The 21,476-nt window shown below is 38.1% G+C and overlaps 1 protein-coding gene across 2 annotated transcripts in view; it reads left to right on the forward strand.

Annotated features, from left to right (window-relative positions):
• The first annotated feature begins 4,790 nt into the window (after nt 1-4,790).
• LOC124170929 (probable tyrosyl-DNA phosphodiesterase) overlaps nt 4,791-21,476 on the forward strand; it is a 68,024-nt gene continuing 51,338 nt past the window's right edge. For both annotated transcript variants that reach the window (XM_046549989.1, XM_046549990.1), the window contains exons 1-4: nt 4,791-5,007; nt 5,083-5,190; nt 18,577-19,128; nt 19,226-19,328. In XM_046549989.1, the coding sequence (XP_046405945.1) occupies nt 5,001-5,007; nt 5,083-5,190; nt 18,577-19,128; nt 19,226-19,328 (770 nt within the window). In that variant the 5' untranslated portion in view covers nt 4,791-5,000. The remainder of the gene's footprint in view (nt 5,008-5,082; nt 5,191-18,576; nt 19,129-19,225; nt 19,329-21,476) is intronic.

The raw sequence follows: 21,476 nt of genomic DNA on the forward strand, positions 1-21,476 counted from the left end.
AGGGATTGCTTTTATATGTTAATCATTTACTATGTTTTTGTGATATGCACTTGTGATTGTAGCAGTTTATTAAAATAAGTTGTGTGCTTCTAACAAAAATAAGGCATTGACCTCATTTGGTAATTCTTAAAAAACTGGCATTCCTAAAATCATGTTACCTTAAACAGACTGTTTTGTGGAATTTTTAAACTCTTCATTATTATTTTGATAGATATGCATATTTTTTTCAGATTGTGGCATATCTAATATAAGTAGAAGTTTCAATGGACAAAGTGAGTGATTTAGTCGTCTCTGAAGAGAATGAGAATGAATTTGTATGAGTAAACCTAAATAACATCACGATTATTATTTTATGGAAAATACATCCAATTTTATTCTCAATCAGTGTTTCTGTGATTCCTATTAATTTCCCTAAATCTTGCACTCATTGTTAGCCTTATTCTACATGTCTTTTCTCCAATGGCATCGAATTCCATTTTGCTTTGTCTATTTCTTTCATTTTCTATTCAAGTCTGCACGTACAGGTCATTCCCTCTGGTATCTTAAATATTCATTGCACATTTGCATTTGATTTATCAATTTTTCCTTCCTATCTAATTTCTTGAAGTATCCCAAGTCGAAATTGAATTTTATTTCATTTGCTTCTTCAATTTTCCAGGTTAAATCATATTCCATGTTACAATTCCTGTATCTTTCATTGCAAGTGATACCCAAAGTCATATTCTATTATCAGTCCATCATTCTAGACTATCGTTTGTTTCATTGATTTCAGTTTCTTTTAACATGTGGGGACGTTATAACCCTATACAGAACCCATGACCTGAAGGACCTCTATGGTATCTTGCGTTGTCTGGCAATCAGGTGAAATTTACAGAGCTTGAATGTCCTTGCCTGAGCACACTAATGATAGACATCTACATTTGGTACATGGGAAATCATTAGGTTTGCTGTACACCAGATATAGGCGTTTACATTTGTATTAAATTAGGTAAACTTTTTACTCTCAGTAGGGAGAACCGTGGGAACCTCGAATCCATGTGAATATCGAATCCATCCCTGATAAAAATAAACTGTAGCCTTCATGGTGGGTAGTTACCCTTGCACAACCCACGCCTTACCCACCATTAAGGGTAAGGGAAGGGTAGAAAAATCCTTCGTCTACCCTGCCTTGGAACTCCTTCCCTTACCATCCGCCTACCCTTCCTCTACCCACCATTAAGGGTAAGGGAAGTGTAGGAATATCCTTCGCCTACCCTTCCTTGGGACTTAGCATTAATTGCTGAGGAAAACAAATCCTGAAAGTCTCTTCTCAGCTACTTTCACCTGCTAAAGAGTATTGAGTTCTGTACAAGAACGTAAGCAGTCTTTGAAAGTAAAGATAGACGGGCTGCACAACTAATCTTTAAAATTCCCCTAAGGAAAGCAATAATACACATATTCAGTGGCGTAGCCAGGGGTGGGGTCCAGGGGGTCCGAACCCTTCCCCCCTCCCCCCGAAATATCATTTTCCTTCATTAAAGAAAACAAAATAATGAGAAATAATGAATTTAAAAAATATTTCTTTAACTATTGAAGTTTTTTCGATTATGAAAAGTGTTTGAATTAGTTTAAAACCCATTACTTAGTATCCTGTTTTTCAAAAATTTCCCCACCTGGTTTTGAACCCCACCCAAACGAAATTCAAGGCTTCGCCACTGTACACAATAGTTTCTATAATTGTGTGAAAAAAGCTCATTTAGAAGTTCTTTCATTCACATTTTTAGGATGTAACCTATTTGTGTGGCTGACAATGAGACATCGCAAGAGTGATGTTCGATATTTGAATGCCAATCTTATTTTCTGAAACGAAATAGGTATGGTAGGAAAAAGTCACAGCTTTCTTCCACATAGGCCCAGGTGCGAATCTCATCTAAAGATTTTGTTGTATAAGTCCTGTTGAGAATCATCAACTCATGAGTACCTCGATAGCTGAGGTTGTTAAGGTGCTACCATGGAAGAAGGAGGGTGCTCCTTCTTCCATGGTGCTACTTCATCATCCTCCAATATGTATGGTATGGGTTCAAGACCATTTGAAGGCTAACTTTTTTTCTGTCTTATAATATTAGAAATCACTGATACAACTCATCCCTATTTGTTTTATTTAGTTGCTTGGCGATTTTTTTAATTTTCATATTAATTTATGTATTTTTAGTTTTTGTATTAGTCCTACCCTTCCTCTACCCTTCATTGAGGCTGGCCCAACCCTTTCCCTACACTCCAGGAAGGAGAGGGCCTACCCACCAATGCTCTAAAATACCCTTTGTCTACCCTTGCTGAAGGGTATAGGAAGGGTAGACCTATCCTTCCTCTACCCTTCATTGAGGCTGGCCCAACCCTTCCCCTACACTCCAGGAAGGAGAGGTTCTACCCATCAATGTTCTAAAATACCCTTCATCTACCCTTGCTGAAGGGTATAGGAAGGGTAGACCTATCATTCCCTTGCCCTCAAAGGAGGGTAGACCTCCCCACATTGGAGGAGTTTATTTTTATCAGGGATCTGAATCTAGAATCTGTGTGAATCTTGAATCCATAGAGAATATGTATCCATTATGTATGCTTAATCAGGAGCGGATCCAGGATTTTTTGCTGGGGGGTAACAATTACTGTTGTAATATCCTATTCATTTTTATATGAAAGTTATTAAAATGAAATTAAATGATCGAGTCTCTGTAATACAAAAAATAAAACGAAAGTAATGATATCCGTGTTAAAAACCTTGTCTATTTTTAAGCGTCTGGGAAAGGGCACGTGCCCCCGTGCCCTCCCCCCAAAATCCGCCTATGTGTGTAATGTATTAGTCATGCTTGAATCCATGAGAATCTGTCAACTTACTGCATTTCAATTATTTCAGAAGCTTTTATCACGTTCTACGACATCAGTTTATATTTAGTTCCGTCTCATTAAAATACATACCGAATATACCTGCGAGTCAAATCAATAGTAATTATGGTGAAGAGTTCATTTTTATTGCCAACTTGTATGGTCATTCGTCAACCTAATGATAATTCACCGCCTTCGTTCATATTGAACGATTTGGATTCGGCGGTTCATTGTGAACGATTTGAATGGAAATCGTAGATTCAATTCATTCGGCTCATGCCCTTGAATCGTTCAAAATGAACGATTCACTCATGAACGTAACAGCAAGGGGGCGACAAAACTGCGATATATCGTATGGAAAACCTCTTTTGTTTTGATTTTTCCGGAGCCCCAGTGGTCCAACGGCCTACCCAACATAGAGGCGCTGGTGTAGCCTGTTTTTCTGAGCAGTAACGAACTGGGGGCTGCCATATTGAATCTCGCTGTAAACAAACGTGATATTGAGGCTTATTGATAGTCATTAGTGTTAACTGCAGACTTTTTTTATTGCTTACAGTGTCCCTTACGATTTTGGAATGTGCTCGATGAAGGATACGAGTCTCAATGATCTTGGTTATTGCTAAATTGCGTGGGTATGAAATGTATTTGGTGATGAAAGTGTGAGTAATTCTGTTTCCTTCATTATTCCATTTTGATTTCAACCTGTGATTAGCTAACCTTTTCTCATGTTTTGAAAATTTTATGGTGTCTTGTATTCCTTATATTTCAATATGTTTTTCATTGTACTTGCAGTTTTTCTAGTGTTCAAACTACTCATTTATCGCTAGTGCTATTCTTAGGTTTGTTTAATGCTAATCATTTTGTTGGTTATGTATGTAATTTGCTATTTCAACTCTGTCCTTTCAACTGTTCAATTGTCATTAATTGAGCATTATTCATTAAGTGTTCTACGATGTTTGCATTTCTTAAAACTTTAATCTCTTTCCCTTTGAAGTAAGAACTTAATTTCTACTACATTGGTATAAAATATTCTTCACTTTTCTTGTTTTCTACTTTTGGGATACTTTCTTTCGTATAAGTGATGGATATAAACTTACAAGAACCTTTCATTTTAAGACTCCTCTGCCGACATATGCTATCTTAATGGGTACTCGTCATGAACTACTTCCTACGAAATAATGTCCTTCTCCTTTCATAATTAAATAATTATCTTCCATGAAATGATATTCAAAATTGCATGCTTATTTCTAGTGAAGTAATGTTATGGTCTATGGTTTCAGGATTAGCATTATTTTCCCTGTCCCAGAGGTGTTGCAAGATACATCTACCTCAAGGAATACTGGGTCACCCTCTTTGTCTGTAACTGTGGAGTGTTTACTTAAGTAATGGAATCTTTCTCCTATTACGCAAAGGCTGCTATCTCATGTTGTAATTGATATTTGTTGCTTGTGCATCTCATGTGCTTGTAGAATTGTTAACTTCCACAGATTTCATCTCTAGTATGTCATATTGAAATTGTTATTGTTGTATTTCTTTTACCAGTTATTGTATCAATAAATACCAATGTCCACTGAAGTAAGTTTCCGAGATCATTATTCTTACCAACCACCAGATCGCCAGTTGACTTTGTACATGAATCTTGTATTGTGGTTACTAGTTAAGTAACCTGGGGAAGTTCATCAGGAAGATTTTCCTACATTCATTGCTTTTAAGTTTCTCGCAATCGCAGTAGCATTATTAAGCCTGAATAGCACGCCCTATCGTGACGCGTAAAAGAACAGGCGCCGAGATGTCCATTCAAATTTCGCGGCAGCCTTGGACCACTGGCATAGATGGCACTGATGTATCAAAACCTATACGCATTATCCTTATGGGTATGTCGCCCCCTTGGTAACAGCGAACAGCAGAATACCGTATCGTCATGGCACGAACAAATGACGTTCGACGTTGCGAAATCAATTCAAATTGTTAAAAGTTCATTGATGTTTTGATACAGGGATTGGAATTCGTAATTTGATAGATATTTTTGACTCGACAGCTGCCTCAATGGATGCTGAAAGAAGGAATTGATCTGCAATCCCTTCCGAAAATACATTTGCAATTGTTATCACGACCCTCATGGTACTGGCGTAACTGAGGCCATGTCAAGTAGGTACCAGGGGTTTGAATACTTTTGGTAATCATCGTATGGTTTCTTAAGTGCATTGAAATTTTCTATTGTAGGTGAATGTGGAAGTTCCGAGATCATGCAAAATATCAAGGAGTGCATGTACGGCGAACTCTGCTATCGAAGAAATGCCCAGCATTTTCAGGAGTATCGGCATTCTCATTGTAAGACGGTTATTTTAATAAATAGGTATTGTTATTTGTGTGTATATACCACACAATAAATCGCCTAGTTTGATCATTGGAACTAACAATCACTGATAAATAAATTCATCAGCATCATAGACACACTTACCGATATAGCAAGTTCGGTATTACAATTATAAATTAAGGCAAATATATTCCATTTTATGTTATCGAGTAGCTTATTCAAAAGCCTGTGTCCCGTATGCGTAGTAGTTTTGTTGGTGTGAAAAATGTAGCATCAATTTTATTCCTATTCCTTGTTGTGTACTCTTGGACATCAGTCCCTAAAGGGAGCATATGAATATCTCCCACATAGCGCAAAATATCTTCTAGATTTCTACAAAATATCTAGAATGTCTTCAATCATGGCTAGAAAATATCTTGTAATATCTTCTAGACATCTTTTAAATATTATGTAGGTTTCTGAATGTCCGCTTTTCTGATTTCTACAAGATATTTTAGAGAAGATATTTTCTAGACATTCATATTCAAATAGATCCATTGGGAAAATTCAGGATAAATGACTAAAATATGATGCTTCAGTATAAAAAGAGTTTATTTTCAACGGACAGCAGGAGATGATGGTAGGGTGTCTCCTGGGGATTCTTCCTGAATATTGGAACCTCTTTGGAGGCTTCACCAGGGATATGAATGAATGATATTTGTATGAATGTGTAATGTATAACTGTGATTCATAAAAGGTTATGGCAATATTTGTTACGATAGTAAAAAAATTAGTTTTAAATTAATTGTAAAAAGCAGAGACTAGAATTTTGGCATGCCTTTTATTCCATCAAATTTGATTGGTTTAGTGATGGTAACTAAGCTGAGACAGTCCATAGTTACCTATCAATTTTGTTTTCATTAAATAGTAATAATAAATTTTGCTCAAATTGTCGATGTCTGTTCTTTCATCACAAATATTTTTGTTTTTTGAAATATATGCATCATTTCTTCGCATAATCGTTTTGTTAACACCTTGCGGACCGGTCACGGAGATCTCCGTGTTTTGCGTGCCGAACGCTGAGGACCGGCCACGGAGATTTCCGTGTTTTAACATGTGATAATAAAACTTACTCTGCTTCTTTTAATATTAGTTACTTATGTTCGCATTTGCTTCTGGTGTGTTTCAGAATGTGCTGTCATTGATTTAGATTAGTTTTATCCCATTCGAATTATAAACTTATTAATATTTTTACGATGAACGTAATCCACCTTTAGAGATTAGTAATGTATAGGAACAAAATGTCACTGAACCGTAACCTGTGTAAAAAACTCGAATAAACATTAATTTTTCTGTAACTGCATCTCTCTAAATTCAACAATGTTCTGAAATTACAAATTATTATATTTTAGATGATAAGGAATAATTTTGGTTGGATTTCTTCGGTCCTTTTCATTTGGCTCTAACATAATCTATTGTCGGTAATTCTCTCATCGCCTAATTTGCGTCATACATTATAATGTATGGAGCAAAGTAATTAATGCATATTTCACCTCTGGGTGCATTAGGCTGTCTTTCATACGCGCCATGATCTGGATTCTCACAAGACATCCTATCTCCAGCACTCAACGTAAACACATCAACGAGTCTCGAGGGCCAAGGGTCATTTCAGCGGGACCCTATCTTTTGGTCCTTGATAGAAAAGGACCAGATGGCCACAACGCTTATCTTTGTTAGTCTCTAATGTTTCCCTTTGCTTAGAAAGCATATTAGTCTCCTTTGGAACGTTCTTGAGTTCTTTACTCTCTTCGTTAGAGATCTGAAGTCACGTTGTTTAGTGAGGAATCATTTCCTTGGATGAAAGTTTGTGTACGTTTACCCTGTGAAAGTATATGCATACGTAGCCTACGTAAATTTCATTAATTTCCAGCAATAATTCCTGCGTATCTTGTCAACCAAAAAATTACTCCAAAAACAATAAGACCTCATCTATAGTAATGGCGTCAACTAGTGGTGGTGCTTGCGGGATGACGGAGAAGGATATATACGAAGAACTTTGTGTTGATGCATTATCAGACGTGCCAATGATTGTGTAGACGAGTGTGAGAGCTCAGATAGTGAAATTGGTTTTGATATTGGTGGAAGACAACCTAAAAGAAAAGCTGCACAGTAGGTTTACACTGATGATAGTGACTCGGATGCAAGTGATAGCGACGGTAGCTTAGTGAAAGACACCTCGGTGACATGGAATAAAATTGACCTTCCAAGAAGTTTGGAAGATTTTCACAGTGGCAGGAATTATCAATGCCCCTGATAATTTTGAATGTGTTTTAGGGGGGGGAAAATGTTTTTTGGAGAGGATCTTCTCGAAATGATGTGTAATGAGACCAATTTGTATCGAATGCAGAACGAAGGCAGATACAAGTCTTTGCAGAAAACTGGGAAGTGGAAAAATGTAACAGTGGGAGAGATGAAAGTTTTCTTAGCAATTATAATTTTGATGGGAAAAGTCAGGAAAGATTCAATCAAGGAATATTGCAGCACTGATGAATTTATCAATACACCCATTTTTAGTGATTTGCTCAGCAGGAACAGATTTGAACAAATTTGGAATTCTTGGCATTTCAGTGATAACGAATCAAATTCTGAATCTTCCGATAGGCTACATAAAATTAGGCCAATGCCATCATATTTAGAAAAATTTAAAACTGTATATGCCTAAACGTGATCTCTCCCTAGACGAAGGAGTAATACCTTGGAGGGGAAGATTGAGAGTTAGAACATACAATCCAGGGAAATTGGTGAAGTACGGATTATTGGTGTGAATGGTGTGTGAGAGTGAAAGTGGTTATATTTGCAACATAGAAATATATACAGCTGAAGGAAAAAAATTAGAGGAAACCATATTGACTTTTCTAGATCCGTATTTATGCCGTTGGCATCATGTGTTCCAAGATAATTATTACAATAGCGTACAAATAGCTGAAAATCTTCTAGTGAAAAGAACTCCAGTTTGTGGAACCATCCGTTCCAACTGGGGGCTTCCCACTGAATTTAGGTATGAAATAAAAAGTATGAAGAAAGGTGACTACACATTCTGTAGACGGGGGGAAGTTCTGCTGCTTGCGTGGAAGGACAAGAGAGAGGTGAGGATGATTTCCACAATCCATAACTTGAGTATGGGCGAAGGAAAGCGAAAGAGATGGACGGGACAGATACAGAAAAACCGATTTGTATTTTGGAGTACAATAAGTACATGGGAGGAGTAGATAAAGCTGATATGTACTTGGCTTACTTTTCAGTGCTAAGAAAAACTATGAATTGGACAAAAAAAGTGGTGTTGTGGTTGATCAATTTTGCCCTATTTAATTCTTTTGTGGTATACAAAACATTGAACACTTCTACCCGTTTGACCTTCAAAAAATTTTTTTTGGAAGTAGCCAAGGGCTGGGCTAAATGTGAGGAGGGAGGAAGTGCGTCTTCCAGCGATGATGACACAGAGGGCGGGATAGAAAGGCCGACTCAGCGAGCGCCTCGGCAGGATAACCCGGCAAGGCTAGCAGGGGAATGATGAAGCACACTCTAGAGAAGATAATGGGGTATGGGAAGAAGAAATATCCATCGTGGATGTGTCGAGTTTGTTCTGCTAATAAACTTAGGAAGGAAACTCGGTACAGTGGAACCTCGTTAAAGCGAGTACGGGCTATAGCGACACCCCCGCTATAACGAGAGATAGCCGATGCACCGTCAATTGACCCTATAATAAGCGTGTTAAAAAATTCGTTTTTACGAGATCCTTTCGGTGTTGGCTCTCGCCATAGTGAGGGTTTCACCGCCGGAAGACTTTCATCAAGACTCCTTAACCTCTGTAATTGCTAGCGATCTGTTAGAAATGAAGTTAATGGAGTGCTCAGTCTCAAATTTATGTGGTAAACTGTCGTTCGATAAATATAATGATTGACGAAACAATAGATAAAAAGTTGAGCTCTACGGCCTCAAGGTCAAATGGGGAAAGAAACACTCTAATGGCCGTAACAAGGGACCTCGTCACAGGTATAAACAAAACACTGTGTGGTATGCTGGAACGGGAAAATTTGCAGCAGTGACCAACCCCAGCCTCTCAACCGGAAACCCTTCACTTACACACGATCAACAGTGTAGAAACCTTCGCGAGGGTTGTGGGACCTCGCTAAGGCTGCTCACGTTGAAACCAATCACTCGCTTAACTATGAAGGAACCTTCGCGAGGGTTTTGGGGGGCCTCGCTAAGGTTGCTCAAGTTAAGAAACACACACACACACACAATCACACAATCAACACTTACTCCGTGGGTATAAACTCCGGGAGAATATGCTCAAAACTGAGCGATGGAACTGCCACCTGGACGGGAAAAGCGTACCGGTTTCGGAATCCAAGATTCCCTTCTCAACGCAACTGAGGACAAAGCTTCACTTCAACAAGGTTGAGTGACGAAAAAACAATAGACACCGCTGAAATATATGTAGAGGAGAGTGAAGGGGAGGGGAATGGTTGTGGTGTAGAGGGTGGAAGAGGAGAGGGGGAAATTGTGGTTGGACGTAAGGTATGGGGGGGGGGGCGGAATAGGAGGGGAAGAGTTAACGGACGGAGGTAAAGAAGGGGGGGGGGAAAGGGACGGTTTAACTTGGACGGAGGGTGGGGCAACGTGACGTAAGGATGACCGTTACGGAGTGGAAAATAACTGTGGGCGTAACGTTCTCAGTGCAAAAGAGAAAATAGAGAAGAATACGGGATGGGACCTTCGTCACTATTAAGGAGTTTCCCTTTGTTTTTATAAATGTAAATGCTCTCGTATGCGTCGAGGAAGTGTTTTGATGTTTGTTTCAATAGAGATAGGTTGTCTTGGGTAATTTCGTGGTCTGTGTCCGTAAGGTGTTGTGCAATGCTGGATTTCTCAGGTTTATTGTTTTTGTAATATGAGAGGTGTTCTTTGTATCTGGTGAGAATGTTGCGTCTTGTTTGACCTATGTAGTTCTTCAAGCTTCCTACATAGGTCAAACAAGACGCAACATTCTCACCAGATACAAAGAACACCTCTCATATTACAAAAACAATAAACCTGAGAAATCCAGCATTGCACAACACCTTACGGACACAGACCACGAAATTACCCAAGACAACCTATCTCTATTGAAACAAACATCAAAACACTTCCTCGACGCATACGAGAGCATTTACATTTATAAAAACAAAGGGAAACTCCTTAATAGTGACGAAGGTCCCATCCCGTATTCTTCTCTATTTTCTCTTTTGCACTGAGAACGTTACGCCCACAGTTATTTTCCACTCCGTAACGGTCATCCTTACGTCACGTTGCCCCACCCTCCGTCCAAGTTAAACCGTCCCTTTCCCCCCCCCCTTCTTTACCTCCGTCCGTTAACTCTTCCCCTCCTATTCCGCCCCCCCCCCATACCTTACGTCCAACCACAATTTCCCCCTCTCCTCTTCCACCCTCTACACCACAACCATTCCCCTCCCCTTCACTCTCCTCTACATATATTTCAGCGGTGTCTATTGTTTTTTCGTCACTCAACCTTGTTGAAGTGAAGCTTTGTCCTCAGTTGCGTTGAGAAGGGAATCTTGGATTCCGAAACCGGTACGCTTTTCCCGTCCAGGTGGCAGTTCCATCGCTCAGTTTTGAGCATATTCTCCCGGAGTTTATACCCACGGAGTAAGTGTTGATTGTGTGATTGTGTGTGTGTGTGTGTTTCTTAACTTGAGCAACCTTAGCGAGGCCCCCCAAAACCCTCGCGAAGGTTCCTTCATAGTTAAGCGAGTGATTGGTTTCAACGTGAGCAGCCTTAGCGAGGTCCCACAACCCTCGCGAAGGTTTCTACACTGTTGATCGTGTGTAAGTGAAGGGTTTCCGGTTGAGAGGCTGGGGTTGGTCACTGCTGCAAATTTTCCCGTTCCAGCATACCACACAGTGTTTTGTTTATACCTGTGACGAGGTCCCTTGTTACGGCCATTGGAGTGTTTCTTTCCCCATTTGACGAAACAATGCTTTGCACGATTTTTATTCAGTGCGGCGCTTATAAATTGTTTGAATAGTTAGTCGTTATTTGAGTAAGGAAATTTAGTGATGCAAAAAAACATCGCCTTTCGTCTGGATTTATGCTTACGTTTATCGGATAGATGTTTATCTGTCGCCGCACCACTCCTGTTCCTGTATATCTGTTCGCAACAGGTATATTGGCTATTATTTGCTCCACCTCCGGTAAAGCCACAATTCGCTATAGCGAGTGTTTATTAGTGTACCGTGGGGTGTCGTTATATCGAGGTTGCACTGTATATCTGTGGATTCTGCAAGGTTCCCCTGCACAAAGGAGCATGTTTCACCAAATACCTTACAATAACTAAGCACTAACACCTCTGGTAAGTAAAAAGCTTCAAATTTTAACGTTAAAAAGTAAACATTTTATGAGGGTTTTCGTGTAGAAGTGTCATTCAGGTTAAAGCTCCTTTAAATGCCCGGTCCTACCCGATGAGATTGGAATTAAGTACCCGGTCTGCAACGTGTTAAATTACGTACAGTATCTAAACTTCAGGTGCTTCTGAAGGCTAAGCAGTAGCCATACAGTCATAGAATAGACCTATTCTAGACATCTAGTGGATATTTAAAAAAGAAGGTACTGTTACTTTAAATCGCCCCTATAAACATTTGCCCGAAGAGTTGCCTTCACTTTTTTAGTCCAAGTGCGTACAATTAACTTATCTATCCATCCACCAAAAAGGTTAGCAGTTACAGTTTTTTTCAAGATTTGGGTGCTTTTTGGCTAATTTCATGGGACATATACAAAAAGAGTCTCCGCTCAAAAAGACATATGCTAGACATCTTTAGTAGATATTTAAAATATCCGAGGCATTGAAGACATTTTCTATACTTCTAGTAGATGTTTAAAATATCCTAGATATTGAAGATATTTTCTAGATATCTGGAAGATATTTAGTGCTTTGTGGGTTTGTTTTCAACATGAATTAGTGATTGTGGAATATATTGCCCATGTATTTTCTGCAATGGCAGCACTACTTACGAAAAGTTTTTTACTTTGTGGTCATTGTATGTCAAATCAACCTGGCCTGCACACCCACCATCTAAGATTTTCACAAAACTTGTTATGGTCTCATGTTGCTGCACGAATATGGATTATGTAAAAATTTCCCCTCCAAATGTCAGTATTGTGTGAAATATAAGCAATAGCAATTTGGCCATGACCTACGGTGCTGCTACACAGGATGCATGGTGATTTTTGTATTCACATACACTTCCATTTATGTTGGATGAAAAGTGATGTTTTTTCCTGCAGGGAGAAATCCTAAAATGATCCCATGATTAACACTAAATATTTTCTGCATGAAGTAGTTCAGCAACAAAAAAATGTAATTATGAAAAAACTCACTTGTTCCATTTTCATTTGTCTCTATCCACAGAGAAAGGCCATTCAAATACACATAACAATATCATGTAACGATCATAATTCATTTGCTTTTCCAAACAGGGGAAGCTGTATTCCATATGTATTGCTATTGCGATAAGGTGTAAAATGTCCTCAATTGTCATTGAGTAACGATTGTATTACAGCTCCATATTACAATCAAATTACTAATGAAGATTTTACTGCAAAGTGAAATTACAAATGCATATGAATAACTATTTTTTATAGTGTGCAATAACAGTGAATACCATGATTTTACGTGAGAAAATTAGAGGGTAAGTGGTAAATGAGTGGGGTTAAGATGTTGGACTGGTTGAGCTAGTCTCCCATGGACCCTCATCAGCAGGATCCTCCCTTGCTTGTGTCTTCAGCGGGGATATGGGTGACTTCCATGGTTGCAGGGGAAATGCCCCGAAGTAATCATGGCAGTACAGTTTTTAAATTCATAACTTTTCAATTTACGTGGTTTCTTGTGTTGCCATCAAATCAGCCATCTGGCAAATCAAACTACCATTTTTTGATGGATTTTCTGTAATGAGAAATAAGGTATTTAAGAATTGCATCGGGAAAGTGCCTATCAGACGTGGCAATGCTGCTGAGCAGGGCATTCTGTGGCAAGATTTCAAAAGGGGGGACTGTTACGCATGTCGTTTCCTACGGAAAGCCATACTTTTCGAGGTGATATCAGAAATTATGTCCTATGCATTAGCAGGTGATGGCATTATAGAAAAGATTGTTGCAAGGGTTACTCACATCCATTTTAACAGTGTTCTTGGTGTGACACCTTTATGTTCCTTGCATCACCTCCTGTATGGAATGAAAGTGAAAATTTGATCTATTATGTAATATTATTCTTGCTGATAAAATATTCAGGCTGCTATACACTGTGAATGATCATGCCATAATTCACGGGATCATGCGAGCAAAATGGAACATGTTCTAATTTTCACTGAATGATCATGCGCATGACGGTTCATTTGCAAATTTTGCCGCTAAGGCCACTATGTGTAAGGTGAATGATCATGTGGATGAAATCATTCTCTGTGTATAACGGAAAAATTCACAAATGAAATGTCATGCGCATGATCATTAAGTTAAAATCTGAACATGTTCTACTTTCTCACATGATCCTGTGAATGATGGTATGATCAGTCACCGTGTATAGTGGCCTTTATACTCTGCGAATGATTATTCAAATTCTTATGCAGAAAAAACAATTGTATACATGTTCAGGCAGCAGATTTTGACGTCTCCATGTTACAGATTTACCTGCTGAAAATTGTCTTTCGCAACACATTTGTGTGGCTGGACAAGAATTTCTCACCTAAATTGCAAGAATTGGAAACCTTTGGAATTTTTATTAAAAGTTTTATCAATGATTTTTATGGATCAATTTTTCTTTATTTTTTACTTTGTTAAAACAACCACAGTAAGTGATTTTTTTGTAAAATCAAGACGGAAACCATGCGCAATTAAGGAATAAATGAAAACTAACATCGGAAGTATATAGTATTCAAAAAGGCTATAAGGTAGCACTCACTTGTGGCATCAAACACCTGGAAAAATCGAAATTGTCCACTAAAACCTAAAAGTTGCATTACTTACATAGAAATATTAACGACTTTTATGTATTCTCTCAGTGTTAAAGTAAAGAAAGTGGAGTTAAGTACAAAAGTATTGGATAAAAAGTATGAGCTGTACAGTGGTCCACTCCGATTAAGGCGCTGGGTCGGAAGACGATTGGTCAGCCACTGCGGATAGGTATTCGGTGTCCACACCCACTGCTATAGTGGTTGACTGCTACATGTACAACAAGCTGAAATTATTAGCCCAAGGGACTAGAATGACTTATCGACTTTACAAACGATATTATTACGAGTTTCCTGATAGCACTTCCTGTCAACAGATTTCTGGACTTATTGGCCTCGACAGTTGTGCAACCAAAACTACGCGACTCGACTCGACATTGGTAATGCTACTCCAAGCACTTGAGAGGAGTACCAACGACTCGACTTGAATTTTTGAGTACTCGCATATCCCTGCTATTTTTAAAGAAAATAGTAGGCCACGGTATAGAGAAGTTCCTTGCCTTCCTTTTGGTGCATTTGATACATTTCATTTAAAATCAATGGTCCCAAACAAATTTTATTGGTCAGCCTAACTCAGGAGTGTAAACTTGGTCCATGTCCAAGTTTACATGCTTGCTTTTTGGGTGCTGTACAGCACATTGCGTGAAAGATTCCATCTGTTTCAGGGGCCATCGTCCTTAACTTTTAACTGAGCCCTTTTATGTGTTTTTGGAAATCAATGTGATGTAACTTTTAGGCGATTATAATCGTATTTATGCAAATAAATAAAGCATACTCTAAAATGTCCCTAATATTGCAGAGGACTTAATGAAATTTTGTCAAGAATATACCCCGGGATTATTTGAATCAATTGAAATCACTGGAGCTCAGACTTAAGCAAAATTCAGCCATCAGAAAGTATCTCCTACACACAGCACAAAATATCTACTAGACTCTACAAAATATGTATATAGAATGTCTACAGGGGTAACTGATAAAAATGGGCTCTATATATTTAGAGTATGGATGGGAGAGATAAAATGCCCAGATCTTTCGCTGCATAGCCTTCTCTCCTCTCGCCCAATGTTTTGGCTCTAGTCACACCATGCACACTGCTCCACGTTACGAGGGGCACACGACAATTCTGCCTCGTTGCTGTGAGTCAGTATATTCTTGAGGTAGGCCAGCACCTAGCGGCATCTCTAAATTATTACCAAACAACGTCTTCAGCTAACATCTGGAAAATATCTTGTAATAACTTCTGGACATCTTCTAGACATTTTGTAGGTATCTTAATGTCTGCTTTTCGGATATCTATAAGATATCTTGAGAAGATATTTTCTAGACATTCATATTCAAATTGGATCCATTGGGAAAATTCAGGATAAATGACTAGAATATGATAGTTTTTGTTATAACAAGAGTTAATTTCAACTGACAGCCTACTGGTGGAGCAGAAGATGATGGTAGGGTGTCTTCTGGGTATTCTTGCTAAATATTGGAACCTCTCTGGCTTTCACTTATTTCAAATGGGGGCTTCGTCCTCTGATTTCAAATTTGAAGTTTTCAAAGCAACTTATAATTTCCTTTTAGATTTCTCTAAGGAGTCTGCAGCATTATCAATGAATTCAGTGTCTTGCAGTATAGGTCTTGAAGAATTTTTAATGCAAGTTTTTGCCAACGTATTTAAACACCTTCATCAGGGCTATGCATGAATATGAGTTCATAACTGTGATACATATGAAAGGTTATGGCTATTTTTGTTACGATACTAAAAAAATTAGTTTTAATTTAAAAAGAAGAGATTATAATTTTGACATAATTTTTGTTCCACTGAATTCGATTTGTTTATTGATGGTAACTAAGCTGAGACAGTTTATAGTTACCTATCAATTTTGCTTAGTTAAATAATAATAAATTTTGCTTAAATTGTTGACGTCTACTCTTTTATCACAAATATTTTTTTGAAATACATATGTATCATTTATTGAAACAATCTTTTTCTTAAATTACTTTCAGTATCTAAAATTCTGGTATTGTTGACGGCTAAGCAGTAGCCATACTTTCGTAGACTAGATATATTCTTGAGATGTAGTGGATATTTAAAAAACAAGCTATCGTAGCTTAGAATAGCTTTTATAAACTTCTGCCAGAAGAGTTGCCTTTGCTTTTTAGTGCTCGTGTATACATTGATTTTATCTATCCATCCACCAAAAAGCTTAGCAGCACTTCTCTTCAAGATTCTGGCGTTTCTTGGCTAATTTCAGTGGACGTATACAATCAGTCTCCGCTCATAAAAGACATATTCTAGACATCTAACAGATATTTAAAATATCTAAGGCATTGAAGACATTTTCAAGACATCTACTTGATATTTAAAATATCCAAGACATTCTCTAGACACCTATGTGGTAGACATTTAAGATATTCAAGACAATGTAGACATGCTCTAGATATCTGGAAGATATTTTGTGCTATGTGGGTATTTACCTCAGGGAATGCTTTTGTGAGAAACAAAGAAGATCTGAGGGCTGAGCATAAAGGTACACCCCAAATCACATCACAAAATGAACATAAATCACTAAAATACACACCCCAGGTAGCACATTATGAGTCATTGAGACAAGTTTCGTGGTAAATAGAGCACAATATTTAAGATACTCCACCTCACTTTAATCTTCGTCATCACTGCTGTCATATCTAGCCCCGGCCGCTGCTTCTACTTATTGCTACTATCTACTGTTTGCTGCTTAGGCACTCGCTAGGCGCATACTGAAGTCATTCCTGCATTCTCTCATGAATTTCGTTCAAGCCCATACCTTACGATCCAGCACTTCCAGGACAAAAGACAGCCAGACACCGCCTCCCTCGTGGATAGATAGCAAGGTAACTACGTGAAAACTTATGCAAACTTATGGGCTCGGGTGTAAAGTATTATATCATGTGTGATATCCTTACTACATCTCCCCACCTAGTCGTTGACAACCGCAGTCTTTTCCCCCTCCTATCCCCCCTCCAAAATGTAATGTTGTCTCTAAAATGAAACTTAAAAATGAAAAATATTTCCTCTATCGTTGAGTGACCTAATTCTCTTCCTTCCTCTTATTTCCAACTGTGGATGTGAAAAGTGGTGTCACCCGGTCGCTTATTTACCAGCAGGAACATTGAAATTTGAGCCTTTTTATGGACTTGCAGCATTATTTCGGTATTATGTAGAGTTCAAGTAGGATTGTAAGAGAGACCCCACACGACCTTCCTCACATGTTGTCACTATGAAGTATTGTTGATGCGATGTTTAAGAGTATGCACATAAATGGGGAAATTGTGTCAGCCACAATATTTTGATAAAACATATTGCCATGTATTTACCATAGGCTTTAAGCCTGGTCCACTATTTCTCTTTGTGTTATCGGAAATTTCATATAATCGAGCGTTTACTGTAGCATGTACTTACCATTGCACTAAGCGAACTCCAACGAACGACTAGAGGAGTACTCTACCTTTTGTCATAACCCTGTTTCAACTGATGCATTTCTCAATCTCCTATTCTATCGTCTCTAAAATTTAATTCATAGTAAGCTGAATTCAATGTCTACTAAGTAAGACTTTCATTCAACGACATGGGAATGACCTGGCCCTATATTGATTCCACATGGGCATGCAACGGTTTGAATCTATGAAGTAACAACTCATAAAGATGGCGATCATGGAATTCCAAATGCCATTCAGCCATTTCTTTGTTTTCTCACAACCTGAGAGTAGCAAAAATGCAGCTTTACTGCCATTAGAAGACTACGTTGTCTAATTTAAAAGCCATGTTGACGAGCTGCTTATGCTTAGAGAAAAGCCTTGTGGTCTACCAGAGAATTTTCATTGTTGCATAAACGCAACAGTATTTACTACAACTAGTTTAATCCCAGCAGCGATGAAAGTGAATGACAAAAATAAACATGATTAATAACAAAATTTAGAACTAAGATTTAAAAAATTACAGATTGGAAGATTCCTCAAGAAATCTTTCAATTTATAGGGCTTCAATTCCAGGAAAAAGGCAAATTTTGAATTAAAAAAATATAATTATATTAATGAAAAAGACATAATAAGAACTAGGGATATTTCAAAAAGTCAGTAAACCAGAAAAAAATTATCTGAAGCTAAAATTTGTTCTGAGAATTATGATTCAATAATGTTACATTTACGCAACGCTGGGGATTAATGGGTTAAGAAACCATACATACATTGAGAGATGTAAAGTTTTCTAACTACATATGTACTCATTATATCATTTTTTGATAACAGAATTCAGTGGAAAATTATAATATAGGTGCTAATGGTGAAGTCAATTTTTGAGTTGTAGTGCTTTTTGTTTCACTTTCTAGTGGAAGATTTATTGGCACAGCAGAGGGGAGATGAAATCACGCTTCCCAGAGGATTCAGCTCTACGATGGAGTCTCATGTCCTCATTGAGCAGCTTAGAGTTCTGTCATCTATAAAAAGAAGTACTGAAAGGTCACATGTCAAACAGCCTGGCAACAACAGTGGGAATTCAAAGGAACATGTGGCTAATATTGTCAAAAAACCCCTGAAGCAAGTGGTATCAGAAATAGAATGTAATGCAGGAACGTCTACAGAGAAAAGGAAAATGGATCCTGACACAGTTGTATGGGAGAAAATGAAGAAGAAATGCAATGGGCCTGGGGAGGAAGAATCGGTTTCTAAACATGAATTGCCATTAAAAACTTTGGAAAAATGTAGGGCTTCCAAGTCATCAATCGACGCAGAAGGTGGGACTAGTGGAGTGAAAACCTACACCAATTCAAAGGGAAATTTTATTGAAAAGTGGGAATGCTCTCAGCCTTATAATTTATTCTTGACAGCAGTAACTGATTCACCTAGAACTCAAGCAGAGGGTCTCTCAGTAAAGTTCAAAGGTGAGTTGCATTGAAGTTTCTAAGATGAATACTGATAAACTTGGAATAATCTCTCTTGCTGTATTGTACACTAATGAATTCTATTTATATTCTCTAGACCTAATAGATCCAAGTATGGGAGCAATAGAATCATCAATGCAAATTAACTTCATGGTTGAGTTGGAGTGGCTATTGAATTATTATGAAAGGGCTGGTATTAGGTATGAAAAATTAATTTTTTCTCTACCTGAGAGTAACTATTAAATTACATTGAAATACGAATGGAAGTTCATATTTCGGTGCTGGGTGTAATGAGTATTACCCATAGAAAATATTTTATCTATGTGTTCATCTTCCTAGAATGTTTAGAAAATTGGTACTTCAAATTATTCTCTATGTAAAGTATTAAATTTGCATCTAATTTTCAAGAGAAGATCTTGGAAGTACAGCAGACTCCTGGTTATCCGGGTGCGGTTTATCCGTGTTGTGGATTATCCGTGCATGAGTTTACACACCTTCGATGTTTTCCACAATCTTTTTTCTTTCAATAAAATAGGACGCAAAAGCAGCAGGATATTTGCATTTTAATGCATGGCTACACCGGACCCATCATTTCCATTAGAATTCCCTTCGTAAAATGAATTTATTTACTTGCTGACAAGGAAAGTTTCAAGTCTACTTGGACGTCTGATCTAGCATTGCAGACTACGATCTGTAGCGGGAAAAAAACTGTTGAGTAATGTTAGAAGTTTTCTTCAATGATTAACCTATCGTAATTTGATAAAAATTTTACCTACGACCAATAAATGTATACTTCATGTAGTAAAAGCGCAATTATTGCCATGGATTCGCATCGCGGTTGAATACAGCCCTAGGGAGCCAGAGATTTTGTCGCACTCGGGCATGGTGATACCATGACTAGTCAAGGTCAAACTGGAGAGGAAGGGAATAGTGGAAGCAGATGCGTAGAAGTGAAGGCAATGGGGGAAGTGGAAGTAGAGATAGTGTGAGTCATAGCAATGCATCTGCTTGCATTGACAGTTTGCCATAGGCCCTGGTTTCCCATAACCACTGCTCGGCAATGAGGTGGTTGCGTGCCTTTAGCCATCACGGGAGATCCGCGTTCCAGTTTTCCAAGCATCGCAGTGCACAAACATGCTCAGTGATCACGGAAGTGCGTCCCACAGCGGCTGCATCGTGGGCAACTTGTGCGAGATGCCTGACAGTGTTGTTTCCAGTGTTGCACAGTGATTTTGAAGCATTCGTGCAAACCACTTTTCTGAATCCATGATCTTGCAGCATTGGATGTGTGGTTTTTGGAAACCAGGTATTAGGTACTGAGCAGTAAGAATAGGAGTGCAATCACTTTTTAGCTGCAAAAAAGATCGCACTCAGGAAAGGAAAGCTCTTAAGGCCACTTTACATGGTGAATTTTTATTTGAATGATCATTCAAATGAACCTGCAAATGACCATCATTCACCGTGAATAATGGAAATTTCCTGCATTCGAATGAAATTTTAAGCATGTTCTAATTTGCTTGAATGATTTCCGTGAATGATTTGAGTGCATGGCATCCATCTTGCCATTGGCACCACCTCGGAATTTTAAGATCATATGTGAAAACTTTGGAAACTTAAACTATATTTAATGATTTGAACGCTAAAGTTTGGGGTGAGAGTCCCATTTAATGACAGAATCTCTGTTTCTTCGGTGAACACATTCCAACGAAAACGAGCCGTGACGTAATAGTGGCCCACCTAGGAAGTCCCAAGATAGCACTGTCATTGCTGCGTTTGCACTCACAGGGTCTGTCGTGTTTTTTAAGTATGTAGTTAATGTGCGGCCGATGATTGTTACGTGATCAATATTTCTACCTAAAATGGCGTATCAACAGACCGTGAATTTGACGACATTCAGACCGTGAAAACCGGGAAAAAACTGAATTTTAACTTATTTTAGTGAGAGTGGGAACCCTGGTTCGTGTGGAACTGCTTTCTATACATTTGGAACTCCTTTTGAACGATTCGACAGGATTTCCAGACGTCATAATTGGTATTGTAACTGCTGTGCACTGAGAAGAATAATGTGTAACTGCTTTCCATACCTGTACTGTATCCTGTATCGAGACTCTTGGTTGGTTAAATTAAGGTATTCAATAGCAACTTCATGGCAAACGTCGTTTATAATGGTGTTTTTTTTTGGCGTTTCCAAGTAGATTATTAATGTAAAAACATCAAAGTATATGCTTTCAAAGTATATTTCGCACATAGATAAATGTTGAATTTTACAGTTTTTTTTTGCAAATTTTTTGTCAATGCTCTTGTTCTTTAATACATATTAATTATTTTCAAAAAAGTAGTATTTTGCA

This window comes from Ischnura elegans, chromosome X (genome assembly GCF_921293095.1).
Source record: "Ischnura elegans chromosome X, ioIscEleg1.1, whole genome shotgun sequence".
Taxonomy (NCBI): Eukaryota; Metazoa; Arthropoda; class Insecta; order Odonata; family Coenagrionidae; genus Ischnura; species Ischnura elegans.